This window comes from Microtus oregoni, unplaced genomic scaffold, assembly GCF_018167655.1.
Source record: "Microtus oregoni isolate MIOR12 unplaced genomic scaffold, Mior012 000013F_ref0000133, whole genome shotgun sequence".
In the NCBI taxonomy this organism is placed as follows: domain Eukaryota; kingdom Metazoa; phylum Chordata; class Mammalia; order Rodentia; family Cricetidae; genus Microtus; species Microtus oregoni.
In genome coordinates this window covers 47,010,093-47,027,760 of record NW_024543072.1, presented here as the reverse complement: position 1 = coordinate 47,027,760, position 17,668 = coordinate 47,010,093, and the positions used below count along the sequence as shown (strand labels likewise).

Genomic DNA, 17,668 nt, shown 5'->3' with positions numbered 1-17,668 from the left:
TTACAAGTAATAATTACTAAAGCCCATAAATATAACCCATAAATGTCACTTTATTAAGGGAATACAAAAGAACTCCCTTTTCTCATACACATTATAAGAATGAAAAATGCCCAAGCAAAAATAGGTGTGTCTGTCGATAGAGGTTATTTGTACACATGGCTCTTAGCTGTGATTTCATGGGCATCCAACCAGGAGGCTACAGGATTCAGGGTTCTCCTATTGAACATCTCCACATACCTGGCTCAGATTCCTCATTTATTTCTGGCATTTTACATGCATAATAGCTCTGTGCAAATCTTGCCAGTAAGTTATATTTTAATATTTCTCTGTCAACTAAAATATCAGATTCGAAAAACAAAAGCTAAGCCAAGCCTCTCATGAAGTATTTTAAAATATTTTGAAAAGTTATTTCTGGTTTGTTTTCCCTCAGGCTCTTATCCTACCTGTTCTTGTTGTAACTGCTTGTCCAAATAGATGGAGAAGCTGATACTGAGAATTGGAAGCAAGCATCCGAAAGGCCAAGATGATTTCTAACCTGATTCAGACACTTTTTCGCCTTCCTTCTCCTGTACTCCCCCATGCTAAGCAAGGGCCGGAAAGGCAACTGGCTCTTTCCCCCTTCCTCCAACTCCAGGTCCTGCATGATTGGCAGCAAAATTCATCCCTGGTAGCAAGAGACCAGAATATCATTGCTGGTCAGTGTGGTGATGTAGTTGTACCTTCAGGATCATGCTTCAGTGTTGCCTGATCCCAAAGAACAGTGCGGATCCAAGTCTACGCCCCTCCAGGATCAGGGACAGTAGGCCTGCAGAGCTGAGGAAGTTGGCTGAGGTTAGATGGTGATGTCTGTCTCACAGTTAGAATGGGGTCTATAGTCCAGATCTTTAGACTTTTAAGTTGGTTCCTTCCTCTACCTCATGGCAATCGTATGACACTTTATATCCCCAAAGTCTCCTAAACTAGGAGCCTAGAAGCGTAATTCTCTCTCTGTCTCTTTCTTTCTCCCTCCATCCCCCCTCCCCCTTGTGTGTGTGTTCACATACAGTATGTGTGTAGAGGCCAGAGGTTGATGTCAAGTGATTTCCTCAGTCGCTCTCCACTTCTGTTTTTTGAGACAGGTCTCTCACTGAACCTGAATCTAACTAATTTAACTAGTCTTCTGGCCCGCAAACCCCTGGGTGCCCTGTCTCCATCTCCCCAGCACTAGTATTTTTCACGTGGATGTTAGGCTCTAATCTCAGGTCTTGGCGCTTGAGTAACCAGCACCTTACCAGCTGAGCCATCTTCCCACCTCGGTATTGTGTTTTGATCCAGGACTGAGGAGGCAAAAGACTAGAGGCTCAACTTTCAGGTGCTGAAGAAAAACAAGTAATGCAGAGTCTGGAAGGGTGGACACTGGGATTGCAGTTACATAGGAGAATCAATAACAAGCTAGCGTGGATAGGAGGCAAGGCAGACTACTTTTACAGTCATAGCAGTGGGTGAAGTGGACACAGAAGGAGACTCCTCTTACTACTGAATGGTCCCGGGGACTCTGAGCTCCTCAGGGGGATGCTAGGCGGTGAGACAGGGTTTGAAGCAGGTGCAGCAGGTAGCGACATTCCCAGGGAGCAGGCTGGTGACACAGCCCCGTCCACAGGGGTGTCTGGGAGATGCAGGGTTGGGGTGTGTGTGCTTAAAATAGTTTGATGTCTGTCCTGTGAGGCATGCTACACTTCACAATTCTGATTTTTTGTGTCTTTTCAGGAAAAACTGAGGCTTCTATCAAAAACTTCAGCCCCTACTATAGCCGCCAGTATTCCGTGGCTTTCTGTAGTCATGTGCGCAGTGAGGTGGAGCAGCAACGGGATCCAACGTCGCAGTTCCTGAAGACGAAGGTAACCCATGGACACTTGATTTACATCTTCCCCTCACTGGAGAAATGAGTATAGATGCTAATATTTCAACTATGTGAATTACAGTTTTCAAAACTACACTAGTCATTTTATGCTAAAAAATACTGCCTCGATGTGAGAATATATATGATTTCTTTTTTATTTGTGTGATCTATATGAAAAGAAAGCTAGACAGGTTCAAATCTCATTGGAAATTTAGCTTGCTGTTGTGAAGGTCAGTCTAAAAAAAATTGTGATTAGGTTTGTTTTGGTCAATGATCAAACATGATTTCCTCTGAATCGTCTTTGATCTGACATGTGTGTTTCAAAATAAACTGCCTACCTTCCTGGAGTTTGTTTTCACATGTAGGAGACAGACGATAAACAATGGGAGGAACTGAGAGCAGGTGATGGTGAGGTAATGATAAAACTATAGAGAAAAATGAAGCAAAAATCTCCTTAGGGGGACGTTGATTGGGGAGGAAGCCCTCTGTGGAGATGGCGTTGCATCTGATGAAAAATAGGAAGAAGTAGTGAGTAGCCATGGAGAGAGTATCCCAAGAAGATGGAGCAGGAAGTGGAAAGACCCTCTGGTTCTGAGACTATGAGCCTGCTGGGAGCTCTGTAAATGAGAGTGGGTGATAGTGACCACCTGGAGACAGATGGGGACCAGACCCTGTAGGTCCCCTGCAAGGGCTTAATTTTAAGTGCTCTGGAAAGTCCCATGGCACGGTACCAAATATAGAGTGTCTTAGTTAGGGTTTCTATTGCTGTGAAGAGACACCATGACCACAGCAACTCTTCTAAAGGGCAACATTTAGTTGGGGCTGGCTTACAGTTTCAGAGGCTTAGATCATCATTGTCATTGTGGGGAGCATGCTGCATGCAGGCAGACATGGTGCTGGAGAAGGAACTGAGAGTTCTACATCTTGATCCAAAGGCAGCAGGCAAAGGACTGATACACATTTCCTCCAACAAAGCTACACTTATCCCCACAAGGCCACACCTCCTAATGGGGGCCGTATTTATTCAAAGTACCACATAGAGTGACACAAATTTTAAGTGTGTGTATGTGGTGGGTGCCTAGGGAATCCAGAAATGGTGGTAGGTTCCCTAGAGCTGGAGTTACAAGTGGTTGTGAGCCACCTGGCATGGGTGCTGGGCACTGAATTTGGATCCTCGGCAAGAACAGCCAGCACTCTTGACCACTGAGGCAGCTCTCTTGCCCCTGAGAGGATGATGGTGGTGGTTGTAGTGGTGGCGGTGGTGGCAGTGGTTTTTACCCGCATCTGTGGATACATTGGCCAGGTGGTTAGTTGTTCTGACCTGGATGATGGAGGGAGGATAGAGACAGGGAAAAAGCACAGACCTCAGCAACATTTGCAGATCCCAGAGAGGAGAGAATCCAGACAGAAACACCCTGAGGGGTTAGGAGAACTGAGTCAAGAAAGAAAGCAATGAGAGATGAGGGGGCCAGTGACTGGACTGGGGCTGAGTTAACCAGAGAATTTAGCAGCATGGGGATCCCACAAAATAGTCTCAGAATTTAGGGAGCATGTTAAGGATGCAAGCTCTTGAGTTAGGGAGATGCTCGGCGATGAAGAAGAGTACCTGTTACTCTTTCAGAGGGCTTGCATTTGGTTCCAGGCACCACATGGTGGCTCACAAAATCCAGAACTCCAGACCCCAAGCTCCCAAGGACCTGATGCCCTCTTCTGTCCTTTATGGGTGCCAAGCACATACGTGGTGCATGTGCCCATATACGGGGAAACATTCGTAGACGTAAAATGTGTAAATAAATTTAAAGAAAGAAAAGGAAAGAGTACAAGTAAAAACAGGTCGAGTGTGGCTGTAGCTCAGCCCTGGGGAGGCCATGGAGGAAAGATCACCTGATCTCAGGAACTGGGGACCAGCCTGGGCAATAGACTTACGCAAAACCAATGCAAATTCTGTTCCCCAAACCTAGAGCCTCAGACACGGTAAGTCTAGCAGGAGACCACAGCTTTGATTAAATGGCCCAGGTTTGAGGAAAACTGAGCACAAGGACTGTAAAGTTATTTCAGCCTCATTTAAAGAGGTGAGCGAGGTCCTCTTTATCTTTTAATGTGGCGAGATAGGAGGGAGCCTCATTATCTGTCAGCACAGTCTTTAAGCCCTAGAATTCGGAATGGAAATTTATTTCGCCCCTTAGATGAGTCTTATAAGAAATAGGCCTGTCTCTTCCATGTGAATCCTATGATTTTTTTTTTTTTGCTTTAAAGTAAAGTGATAAGGTTTGAAGGCCGCTTATTTGTGTAACAGGGAGAAATCAATGTAACGTCAGCGGCATGTAAGACAAGAGGCACACTCCTATATTTTACAGTGATAAGGAAATCGTGCAGCAAAGCAGGATGAGTGGTCTTCTTATGCAGAAAATTCAGTAAGGACCTAATGAGGAACCCGAGAGAAACTCCTCTAAAGCACACATACCAGGTTTGATGAGGGATGCGTATGAATTCAGAGGCAGAACTGATTGTTGCTGGCCTGACTTGTTCTGCAATCAAACATCCACTCCTTAAAAAGCAGCAAGTTGGGTAAAGTGTTCACAACCTAGGTCTCCACTGCTTTGGGAAAAGATGTGATGTATAGATGGTTGCTTTCAACTCTCAATTAGTATTTGTTTGGGTCATGGTGTCTCTATGTAGCCCTGGCTGGCCTGGAACTCACAGAGATCCCCCTGCCTCTGCCTCCCAAGTGCTGGGATTAAAGGTGTGCGCCACCACACCTGGCAGAACTGTCAATTTGATACAACTTAGAATCACATGGGAAGAGACACTTAATGCGGAACTGTCTACATCAAGTGAGCCTGTGGACATGTGTCTAAGGCACTCTTTTGTTGTTGCAATAATACACCATGACCCAGGCAACTTATAGAAGACAGAGTTTGCTTGAGGCTCACAGTTCCACAGTCCTTGACCATCATGGCAGGAAGCATGGGAGCAGGCAGGCACTGGAGCAGTAGAGAGCTCACATTCTGAGATACAACCACAGCAGAGCAGGAGACTCTGAATGGTGCAAGCCTTTCAAAACTTCAAAACTCATCCCCCCCTCCAATACGTCAAAGCCACACACTTCCTCCAAAAAAGCCACACCTCCGAATCCTTCCCAAGCAGTTCCACCAGTCTGGAATCAAGTATTCCAACACGAGCCACTGGTGTCACTCTCATTCAAACTACCACGGTATGCCTCTGGGAGATTGTCATAGTTGATGACTGACCAGGGAAGACCCTCCGTTGGGCAGCACCATTCAGCTATGCAAGAGAGGGGAAAGCAAGCAAGCAAACAAGCAAGCATCCATGTGCTTGTTCTCTTTGCTCTTGGCTGAATGTGATGTGACTAGCTGCTCGAGTTACCACCCTGAATTCCCTGAATTGATGTGGACTGTGGCCTGGAACTGTGAGCCAAACAATCTCTTTATTCTGAAAGTTGCTTTGGGAAGTCAAGGTATTTTTTATCCCAACAGCAACAAAACCAGGACGATAGGAAAACAGCCGACTGAGTCCAGAAGTAACCTTGAAGCATGTCAGTGAGTTAAAGTAGACACCTAGATGTGAACTCATTACACTGCCTCTCTCATTCCTGCCTATAGTTTATCAAGCATGCAAAGGATAGACCTACCATATTCTCTTATCCCTAATCCATATAGGGGTAAATAAATATCAGAAAACTTACCATGTAACAAGCATCTGCATTTTCTTTGGCGGAATAGGAAGGGGAAAGTATGGTATCTAAAAGAAAGCAACATTTTTTTTTTTCGAGAATTGCTGCACATTATAATTTTCTAGATTATTCCCTGAATATCAAGAATGATGTAGTATTAGCAAGGTATATTATCTTTCGTGACAATTAATCATATTCATCTTCTTTAAGCCCCCCTTGGAACCAGGAACTGTTTTGTATGAAGCCGAGCTCTCACAGTTTGCCGAAGACATCAGGAAATGGAAGGACAGATACATTGTGGTTAAAAATGATTTTGCTGTGGAAAGCTATGAGAACAAAGAGGTAAGATATGCCAGTGTTACCATCAGTTCTTGCTATTGTCTTAAAACTTTGTCTGTGTTAATTGACATGCCCTGGCCATGGCAATTGCCAATGAATAGGTATATGTTGAGTATCTGCTGTATGCTAAGTGTTTTATACGGATCTGAATGGATATCAGTTGACCAGACCCATGCTTGCAGTCTAGGAGAAAGATAGTCTTGGGGAAAGTGGTGGCAGATGAGCGTGGGAATAGGTTTGCTAAGAGGCCTGTGTTTGGTGTAGGATCCTCTTTTGGTGTAGTGATCATTCATTGAACCTCAGTATTCTTCTCGGTCACTAGCTTGTCGCTGCTCCCTCTGCCCTGTCTCTGTATCATTCCACCTTAAGGATCACATCTGACACATGACTGAGGAGTGAGTTATTCAGTGGGATAGTGCCTGCATTGCAGGGGTTCTTATTAGCATTCCCTGAATACTTCATTCCATTTAGAATTAGTTTTTTTTTTAAATCCAGTTAGACTTTTCTCTCATTATTTGCCTTGTCTGGACAAAGAGTAAAGTGAAATCAGGTGTGTAAAGCATCTAGCCCCGGAGGACTTCAGATTTTAGTGTTTCTGCAGCTAGAGCAGTGAGCAGTGAATTTGGAAATCCAGTTTAGGTCAAGTTCTGTCACAGGCTAGAAGTAAACCATGGACATGAGACTTACTTTGCCTTCAGCCTCAGATGAACTGAGGAGTGAGCTCAGATGATCCTAGCAGATCGTTGAAACCTCACACTGCACACATTTCTTATCCAGACTCAGTCTCAGGTGCCCTTGGACATACTCCCCTATATTAGGATTTCATTCAACCCACAGTCCCAATTGTCAACACACTACAAACAACAGTATCAAATTATCAGAGGCCTTTCATAAATATCCTACTATAATCAGAGCTTTCTCTCCTAACCGCCAGTTCTTAAATAACAGAGGCTTCATATTATTTGGAAATATTTGGATGATGGCACAGGCTTATTATTAGCTAGCTCTTACATGTAAATTAACCCATTTTTATCAATCTAAGTATTGCCATGCAGCTGTGGCATTACCGGTAGTGTTCTGGCATGTTGCTTCTTGGGTGACTGTTGGCATCCCCCACACTCCACCCGTCTGTATCTCTGCTTGGATTTCCCACCTTGCTCTATCCTGCCTTGCCATAGGCCAAAGGAGCTTTATTTATCAACCAGTGAGAGAAACACATATTCATAGCATACAGAAAGGCATCCCACATCATCCTACAATGTCCTCTTGGAAGACTGGAGTGAGATACAGTATCCCAATGGGTAGTTAACATTACATTACGGGCTTTGAATTACATCTTTAACAGTTACCAGATACATTATATGCCTTTAGCTAAGTTATGTATCTCTTTTAGGCTCAGTTTTCTTTCCTCAGAATGGCAAGTGTAGTTCCTTAGAATGAAATAAAAAAATACACTGAAGCACCGAGCATATGACCAGTCCAGGGTTTAGTCCAGAACAGAACAATTGTTGATATGATTGCCTCTAGCTAATTGAGAGATCTTGTTATTAGATTTATTGAATTTTTAACACACATTTAACAGTAAATGAAATTTCTTTATGAATTAAATTTTGGTGATTTTCCTTCTTTTTTTCACATTTAAAGATGGTCTCCCTCAATTTGAAACTTTTCTTTTCTTTGCTCATGATTTTCAAGGAATTTGTTTAAGTTATAAAGATATGATGAGTAAATTCACTAATGATTAAATAGTTCTAAAAACCACCTGGGTATTTAAATGAAAAGTCCATGTAGTTTGTCATCATTTGGACACTATAACAAGATCTTGTTTGTTAACTTATAGAAGTATTTCTTAAAATCACATGTAAGAGCTAGACATTAACTAGGGGCTGGAGAGATGGCTCAATGGTTAGGAGCACCAGCTGCTCTTACAGAGGACCTGGGTTCAGTTCCCAGAACCCACATGGCAGCTCACAACTGTCTGTAACTCCAGTTCCAGGGGATCTGACACCCTCACACAGACACACATATAAGCAAAACATCAGTGAACATAAAGTAAATATAGATCATTTGAAAGAGTTAGACATTAACTATTTATTAATGACATTATTTTGTCGAGAGTCCAATTTGGTGGTGAGCGCAGAGAGTTCTCATTTCATAATTCATCTAAATCTCCCTCACATTTGCTGGGAACTTGATAAATGAGTCCAGAATCTGTTAGTCACCACTGGGTCATTGCACATTATTGGACCCCTGTGAGTTTTAGTTTTCTCATTTGTAAAATGGAGATAATATCTAATTCTTAGAGCTGTCTTGAGGGTCAAATGATGTAATGTTGTTAGTCATTTGCCCTCAGATATAACTGGATTTTTTTTTTTGCAGTTTAGAAGCTTTTTATAACCCCAAACAAAGTCCATAGTTAAGCCCTGTTTGAATCAATTGCTTCATACTATCTCAAAACCATACAGGTAGAGATTCTTCTGCTATGCTCTGGGTCCCCAGTGTGTTTAAGCAGCTGATAAGTGTTTCTTCCAAGTCTTAAAACAAGTTTCCTAGGGCTCTGAGTGTTTGTTTGTTTGGGGCTCTCCAGGCACCGTCTTGCAGATGGAGAATGTGTTATTGTTATTTTGAGTTTGCTGTCCAGATCAATGTTGTTTTAGTTATTCCCAAGGGCGCACTTTAGATTTTCGAGTCCCACAGCTTCTTGGTTTCAATTCTCAACTAGCCCCTACGTTACTACTTTCAGTAATTTATCTTGACAACCAGCCTGTTGATTGGATGCACACACTAGCATTTTATCTCACCTGTTTGTCCCTGGGGCACGTTGGCCTAGGCACCAATCAGGGTACTGGATCTCATTTGGGTTTCTCAGTCAGCAGAATGTCTTATCTGCCAGTCAGAATATCTTCTGATGTCATAAAGCTGCCCTTTCATCTCAGCGACTTCATTGCAAAAAATCCAGTCATTTCTGAGGGCAAATGACTGCACATTTATTATGGCAACATCTTCATATTTTTGGTGAAACTCCATGGTAACTATCAGTGTAGTTAACTTGTTCCACAGTGTTGCTCAGCATCTTATGTGGCCCACGTCCGCTGAGTACTCTGTTGTGTGTGTGTGTGTGTGTGTGTGTGTGTGTGAGAGAGAGAGAGAGAGAGAGAGAGAGAGAGAGAGAGAGAGAGAGAGAGGGAGGGCGAGCGAGCGAGCACCAACCTTGTGGTTATCAGAATGAGTCAGAGCCATCAGCGTCTGAAGTGGTGAACACCATACAGACATAGTAGTTACAAATATTCCATTTTTCCATTTAAGAACACACCTCCTGGGAGTCTCTTTGAGATTAGGGAATCTGGTTTACCATTCTGGGAGTGACCATCAAACAGAAGTAAAAAAAAAAAATACTACTTTGTAAGCAACAAGAATGCAAATCAAAAACATTTAAATAAGTGACCCCAAATGACATGGCATAGGGATGTCTGTCACTGGATATCTGTGTCTGGACTTGTTTAGTTTCTTAAAAAAATTCTGACATTTTAAAAATATATGTACTGGAGAAAATCATTCATTCATGTCTTTCCGTTTTAGGCCTATCAGAGAGGAGCTGTTCCTAAAAGCCGAATTCTTCCAGCTGGAGGCAAGGTTTTAACCTCAGAAGAGGACTATAATCTCTTATCTGACAAGCATTTCCCAGACCCCATTGGTGAGTTGCTCTGACTTTCCCTGAACTAACTTTGTGTAACTAGACCAGTGGTCCTTGATGAGGGAGAATAGTCCCCTTTGAGGGATGTTTGTCAGTCTCCGGAGACTTAGGAGGTGAGTGATGTAGACATTCAGACCAGCGATGCTGCCCAACAGCCCATAATGCACAGGACAACCCCGAAGAGACAGATGAGTGGCCCGCGGGACCAGTAGTGCCAAGGTGGAGAAACCTCTGTTGAATCCTGACACTCCATCTTCAGCTAGAAAGTGGAGTTTGTTTACTAAGTCGACATTATCCCATTTCTATTGCTTCACATCTGAGTTACAAGGGCAGTTTCTATGTTGCTGGCGGTCAGGTATCTTAGAGCTAGGGATACGCTGTAGAATTTGGTAACAACACTCAAGATGGCAGGAACACACAAGTCAGGCATCCGGCGTGACGCGTACAATTTCATTTTTCAAGTAAGCAAGTCTTGACCTGTTAGGGGTTATTATCTCCTTTTACAGAGATGTGCAACACAATATCCTAAATTGACAAAAGTAAGACCATTTTAAATAAATGCCACAGGAACTCATAGCTACAGAGTAAAACAAAGCACCGCCTTTGTTCACCCGTCTGTAAGTAAAGCCGAGCTCTGCTGTAGAAGGAGCGTTGGCCTGAGAACTGGGGCGTGGATTTGGATGTGGCTCCCCCTGTGCCTCTTAGCAAACATTTTCAGGGTAGGAGGCCCTGGGCACCTCTGGCTTCTGTTTCTTCTGCTTTAAGATGGAGCGCTTTAAACTTGACATTTTTAGAAGAATCTTTCCAGCTTTAAAATTCTTTGATTCTCATCCATTTCACTTACTTTTCTGTGGAGAAAATGATGGATACTCTATAGGCTAAATAGGGCGTTTCATAGGAATCCACGGGCTGTGCATAATAGAACAACTCCATCTGCCTCTGTGTAAATCACCGTGCACATTCATTACTTGCTTTCTTGGAGAGAGCCCTGGGTCTTAGTAATGGGTATCATCATTTCATTAGAATTTATGGAGAACTATATAACCATTCCATCAGCTGTTATTGCTGTAGATTGCTTAGTGTGGTGTTTTTAATAATACAATTATAGATAGTACACGGACCATAAAACTAGATTATCAAATTATTACTAAATAATTCAGGCTAAAGCAGTGCTTTATGTATTCATTACCTAGAAAATACATGGAATTTTCTTCCAACGTCTACCTATCTGCCACATTGGTTGTGTACCAGCAGCTAAAAGTGAGAATACCGGCATGTTGATTCTTGTGACTCTCTCCAGAACTTTCCAACGTAATCTGTCAGAACAATACACTTATGGATTTATTGATGAACTCATGTCGGAAAGAATGAAAAGCATAAAGCTAGTGTGACTCATGCCTAAGATAGCCCAGGGCTTCAAACACAGCTTTTCAAAGACTATTTCTGTTGTATGGTGTGGCCTGCTGAATTCTAAAAGTAGAATATGCTTCAATAGATCATTTGTGCTACTCTTGTAACTCAACTCAGAAAAAAAAATTGTAGATGGATGGAATCTAGAAAATTGTTATGGAAGGTTTAGCTAGAGGTAACTAGGGGTTAACAGCAGTGGATTTTATAGGGTTTGCTGAAGCTTCTGATATAGAGAGTCAGTGTTACTTCCTGTCGTTTGTATGAAACTGTGACGTCTTGGAAAGGGCACGAAGACTTGCTTCATAAACCTTGTTAATCAGAATGCGCTGTACCTTCTGTGTGTTCCCATGGCTGTAGAAAGAAGTGGACTCTTTTAACCAAGTGTGATTTCATGTGATTGGGATGCAGGGGTTAGGCTGGCTAGGGCTTCTGAAGAGAGGCATAGTTTCACATGGGTTTCTCAGAATTGATTGTGAGGAAATAGGCCTCTCTCTGTATCTGTCTGTCTCCAGTGTGTGTGTGCGTTTGTGTGTGTGTGTGTGTGTTTTTATGTGTGTGTGAGTTTGTGTGTGTGTGTATGTGTGTTTGTATGTGTGTGTGCGTTTGTGTGTGTGTGTATGTGTGTGTGTGTTTGTATGTGTGTGTGCGTTTGTATGTGTGTGTGTTTGCACGCTCACTCATGTGTTGATAGACTTGAACCCAGATATTGGACAACTACTCCACCACTGAACTAGACCTATAGCCCCTAGTCTTGTCTTTTCAGGGCCTCTAAATTATTTTTTTTAGATCAACAGAGAGTATCTGTTCATTCAACATGGTGAAGCTGAATATCTTCTAGGTTCTGCAACTCTGCTATGGGCTGAGGATACAGGGATATGTCAGAAGTGGCCTCCACCCTCTCGGAGCCCCTCTTCAGAGAGGGGTTCTCCTGAGAAAAAAGCAGCAGGGCTCATCTGCCCATCCTTCCTCCCCAGTGGGTGCCAGGCATGGAAACCGGCCATGGTCATATTTTCTGAGAACAGTAGCAATCACATAGTTCTGTCTAGGTGGCAGGTGCCAGTGGAGGCTCCCCAGAGGAAGTGACATGTGAACCACCCTGTGAAGGGTGAAATGATTTTCCTCTAAAAGAGCATGATGGGAAAGAAGGAAGGCGATAAGGGGAAAATGTTAAATTTTGGAATGGATGGACACCCTTTGGCAGGGTAAAGACCAAAAGTCGAGGGGACCCAGACATGCAACTAGACAAGTGCCAACGCTTGACAGGGGTCTAGAGAGGTGGCAGAGGAAGCCGTAGGTGCAAAACATGACACTTTTTGGAAAAAGATAGACATGCTGAGAGCCAGGAGAGAGGCACACTCAACTAGGGAGGGAATGTTGTCCAAATGAGTGGGCTGTTGTCAGCAACACAAGTCACAGACCAGAGAGATAAGCCATGGGCTGGTGGCCAGGGTGGCATTAGTGACTCCAGCCATTGGGTCGAGGAGCTGATGCGGCAGGAGGCAGACTGACGTGAGAATAGGACCAGACTGTGCAGTCAGCAAGTGTTTGCCACAGAGGGGGAAGAAACCTGGGGAAACCGAAGCCTGCAAGGAGCTGGCGAGCCCCAGAGGCGCCTGAGAAGGGAGCGCCACCTGTGGTCTTTGGAGATGCCGTCAACAGAAGGGAACTGAGGGAGATGTGTTGGCTGTCTGTCTGTCTGTCTCTGCAGAGCAGTGGACTATACCTGTGGAGAAGACAGACTGTGTGGGCAATAGGGATGGAGAGGAGATGAACCCCTGCTTCCCTACCACCTTGCTAGCCTGTGGCTGCCCCGGATACTTTTACAGACTGAGATAAGTATTTACAGACTGAAACACGTACTCATGCTTTAAAACTATCTCTGCTTCCATTGCTTCTCTAGCTTCCAGTGAGAAGAACTCGCAGCCCTTTGTCGTCCTGCCCAAGGCCTTCCCGGTGTACCTGTGGCAGCCTTACCTCAGGCATGGCTACTTCTGTTTCCATGAGGCCGCTGAGCAGCAGAAGTTCAGCGCACTTCTCAATGACTGCATCAGACACCTGAATCACGGTAGGCTCAACCGGCGCTTCCCTCATGGCCACATTTCCTGAACTGCCGTGGTCAGCCATCTGCGACCATAATTCTTAGAGCCTCAGAGGGGGTTGCCCTCGGGAAGGAAAGTGGGGGCCATGGGCAGTGAGCATGGAAAACAAGGAACCCGAAGTCTCTGTGAAACAGAGCGTAGAGCGTGATGGCGGGTGCAGGCCGCCTATTCTAGACCGTCTCCTGGTTATTCACTGTCCCGGCCATTCGTTAACCGAATAATTCTTCCTACTCCTTTTCCCTGGCACTTTTATGTTGTTTGTTCATTTTTGGGGATTGTTTGGTTTTGAATACAGGGCTCTTGCTTTATAATACTAGCTGTTCAAATACTCACTATGCAGCCCGGTCTTGAACTCACTGTAAACCTCCTGCATCAGTCTTTTGAGCGCTGGGGTTATGAGCGTGTACCACCGTGCCCAGCTTTCCTTGTTTTTTAATCACACGCCAGCAAGAGTGTTCCAGGTAACCCTGGTAAAGCCTTAGTCTCTCTGTCACTTTTCATTGCTCTCCTCGTTTATTTCTGTGTGATGTTGGCTCAGTTAAGATCAGTGGCGAGGTTCATCGTAGTCTAAGACTTGATTTTCCATTAGTGTTGCTGTTGGCTAGCTTCCTGTCGCTGTCACAGATGAAGCTAATGTTGTTTTATGTTTTGGAGGTTGTTCTCTGTGGTTCATCAGTCCTGTTGCTCTGGCCTGTGATGAGGCTGTGCATCTCAGCAGGAGGGAAGCAGGAGAGAGGAGGGGGCTGGGGTCCCATGATCTGCTGAAGGTCCTCAGTCATCTTCAGGACCTCCCGCCATTGCTGCCCTTGATGCTATCACAAGCACACAGCTGAGGACCAAGTCTTTAGCACACAGCCCTTAGGAGGACTTACCCTAACCACGGAGGCAGTTCTTAAAACTTGAAGGAATGTAGGGATTGGGGGAAAGAATCTGATTCAAGGCCGGAGAGAAGGCTTGGTGGTTAACCAGTGTTTGCTTCTCTCACAAAGGACTAGAGGTCAGTCCCTAGCACCTACTTTGGGGAGCTGGCAGCTGCCTGTAACTCCACCTCCAGGGAGATCTGATGCCCTTGTCTGACCTCTATGGACACCTGCACACATGTGCACATACACTCACACAAACACACATATATGACTTAAAAGCAAATATGTGTTAAAACTTAACTAAACACAGGAGCTTCGACTCTACCCTTATGCAGTCTGATTCAATGTGACTGGTGGGGGGCAGGTTTTGCTTTTCTAACAAGCTCCCAAGTGATGTCACTGGCCACACTTGAAGTGGCACAGCTTTTTAAAGATGGCATTATTTTGATTTTTGGTATAGATTTACTTATGAATCCATCTGTAAATAATTTTTTTGCAGGATCTTTTCATTCCAGTGTGTCATTTCTGACATTTTTTTAAAAAAATGTGAATGCAGGTTTGTCCGGGCTTGCAGATAACTGAACTGTGTTCTTTGGCAGTTAGAGAGGTAGGCAGTCAAATGTTACAGAGGGACTTAGTCTGTGCCAATCCTGTACAAGCGTAGAGTCATGAAGCATTTGCTCTCTTTGGTAGTCTGAGTGCAAACAGGACGGAGGAAGTAACACACCCACAAATTCTGATTTGATAGCGAGCAAGGTTAATATGTTCAGGAGTAACTGGAAGTCACTGCCAAATGAGCAAGTATGACCAGATGATTCTAACCCCGAGGTAACTTAAAGATCTTCCAGATCATAATAGTGCAAACGTGATACCTATCAGTACTGGCTGTGTGCAGTGTGATGCTGTCCCCTGATGCTGACATAGTACAAAAGTGGTACCCATCAGGGCTGACTGTGTGCAGTGTGATGCTCTCCCTGATGCTGATATAATGCAAACATGGTACCCATCAGGGTTGGCTGTGTGCAGTGTGATGCTCTCCCCTGATGCTGACATAGTACAAAAGTGGTACCCATCAGGGCTGGCTGTATGCAATGTGATGCTCTCCTTGATGCTGACACAGTACAATGGTACCCTTTAGGGTTGGCTGTGTGCAGTGTAAGCCCTGATGCTGATGGGTTCTCTCTCCACTGGGTCATCAGAGCACTCTGGATGCTGTGTTTTGTGGTTTCACAGTCCAACAGTCGACAAAACACTCACCAGTCATTTTACGGAAGGAATTCAACACTTTGTTGTAAAATAGGCTTTGCAGTTGATAGTTTTACTCAACAGTAGGCTTAGGTGAGTATTTGAGCTTGTCTAAGGCAGGCTATGCCAAGCTGGGATTTCGGCCAGGTGTATTAGTTGAACTTTCAATTTATGATGGTCGTGTTGCGATGCTACCCCACCTTAAGATAAGAGCACCTGTGTACATGGAGTTCTGTGGACGTGCCCAGTAAGCACTTTGTCAAGTCCTGAGCAATACCTCCAGCTCTGTACAGAATTTAAGGTTTTGTCAGGGAGGTCTCTGAACAGGAGAGTTTTGAGCTGAGTCATAGTAACAAAAAATACCCCCCCCCCACACACACACATACTGTAGTTAATTTTATAGTGCACTTATTTTCATGTTTGGAGATTTCCCCGAGATTATTAGTTCCACAGAGTGACAGTCACTGGTGCTACATCTCACATCTCAGCCAGTTCTTGGTTTGTATGAATGTAGTATGTATGTATGTATGTATGTATTATGTAAGTATGTATGATGGATGGATAGTGTATGTGTGTCTAAGTATCGCATGCATGTGGAGATCAGCTGATAACTTTTGGGAGTTCATTCTCTTCTGTTACCACATGGGTTCTGGGGACCAAACTCATTTTATCAATCTTGGCAGCAAGTGCCCTTACCTCCTGAGCCCTCTTGCAAGTTCCCACCTCTTGGTTTTAATGTGTGTGTCGATAGAAACTAATAAAAAAAAGAGATGTAACTCGGTTTTGCTACAGCGACTCCAAGTAACATAATATTGACTCTTAACTAGAGCCTTTATAAAAACGATCCCCTTATTACCATCATGCCTGTGTCTTCCCAGAACTAGCTTAGTTTTCAATATACTTAGAACCTCTGTGTTGGGGTCTTGGTCTAGTAAGAACACACAGCTGGCACAGAACCCAGGAAATACAAAGCTGCCCTGAACAGAGAATGTGTTCTGCCCAGTCAAGGGACTTGCTGCATTCCCCATTCCTTGTACATAATAGGAATTTCTCTGGGGAGTTTTGGATGGTGTGTAGCCTGCATTTAGACACCATTTATGGAAGATCTCAGTCAATTCAGAACCCGGCTCTGCTCTCTAGGACGTTGTCAAGGCACGAAGACAATGAAGTCTAGTTATATTTCCCTGGTCTGTGGCAAAGTCTTCAAACCAAAGACCGTTTGTTCCCCCACTGAGCCTTTATGCAGACAGTTGGGCACAGGCCATCATAGCTTTACAGAGGGCAGCCCTTGGTTGTTGCAGGCCCATGAGCTCATGGGGGTTTTCCCATCTTGCCCCACCCCCTGATTTTTTTCCCCTTGTATTTGATGGTACAATGTACCACTGTTTTTTACTGAATCCCTTTTTCTGTCCCAAGTATCTACCTATTATTCATTGTGTGATCTTGAATACGCTATTAAGGGGCTTCCTCAAGCTGCCACTTCACTGTATTTGCTAGAGTTTTTCAGAGAGGGCAATAAGATACTGGCTGTAACTAGGGCCAGAGGCTCTAGGGGGCTGCTGCCACCGTTGTCTTCTGCCACAAGCAAGCAAAGGACTCAGACTGCTGTTGTCATCGCTCCATTGGCTCTAAGGCCATTACACATTTCTGTTGAGAACTGGGTCCAAATGTTTGAGTACTTGAAATTAGCCTCTGTCAATCCCATAAAGGCTTTTAAAGTTTTTATTTTTGAGATAGGGTTTCTATGTGTAGCCCTCACTATTCTGGAACTTTTTGTGTAGACCAGGTTGGCCTCAAACTCAGAAATCTGCCTGCCTCTGCCTCCCGGCTCCTGGGATTAAAGGTGCACCACTGGCCAGCCCACGTGGACTTCCTATGATACATCCCCTAGTGCTCAGGTCAACAATAACCCAGCCCACACGTTCAAAAAATGTTGGCTCCTAATTATTCTACATATTCATAACCATTCTGGATCCAGAAACACTGCTGTTGCACCTAAGAGGAATATGTATTTCTTTTTTAACCTTGACAAAGGTTCTATACCCTCTTTATATAGTATGGTTGTCTGAAGATAGATGAGATCAAGTAGAGAGATCTATGCTCCTTCATCCTTCAGAGAGAGAGAGCAGTTGCTAAGACTGTTTTCACTAAGGAGCACCAACTGTACTGGGCAGTGGACACATGTCTGGTTTGCTTTTGTTCCTCATTTTTGAGTAGATAGAAGATTAATCTTTATAGAACATCACATTCCATCTCGATTTTATTGTGTGACATCTGTGTACAGCAGCTGCCGCTACCTGTCCATTTAGAATTCACAGTGTAGTTCCTAGTCCCTGGCCATGTCGGGTGCTACAAAGTGGGACTTATAGTGCCAAGATGTTCTGAGGCAGTTTTCTTCTCCAGACTCAGTCCTGTGCTTCACAAATACAGAGCTGAACCCAGGCT

At 44.1% G+C, this 17,668-nt stretch overlaps 1 protein-coding gene across 1 annotated transcript in view; it reads left to right on the top strand.

Moving 5' to 3' along the window:
• Niban1 (niban apoptosis regulator 1) overlaps positions 1-17,668 on the top strand; it is a 154,335-nt gene that overhangs the window by 64,059 nt on the left and 72,608 nt on the right. Inside the window, exons 2-5 of the mRNA XM_041663074.1 lie at positions 1,747-1,877; positions 5,784-5,915; positions 9,492-9,606; positions 12,917-13,081. Of these exons, the coding sequence (XP_041519008.1) occupies positions 1,747-1,877; positions 5,784-5,915; positions 9,492-9,606; positions 12,917-13,081 (543 nt within the window). The remainder of the gene's footprint in view (positions 1-1,746; positions 1,878-5,783; positions 5,916-9,491; positions 9,607-12,916; positions 13,082-17,668) is intronic.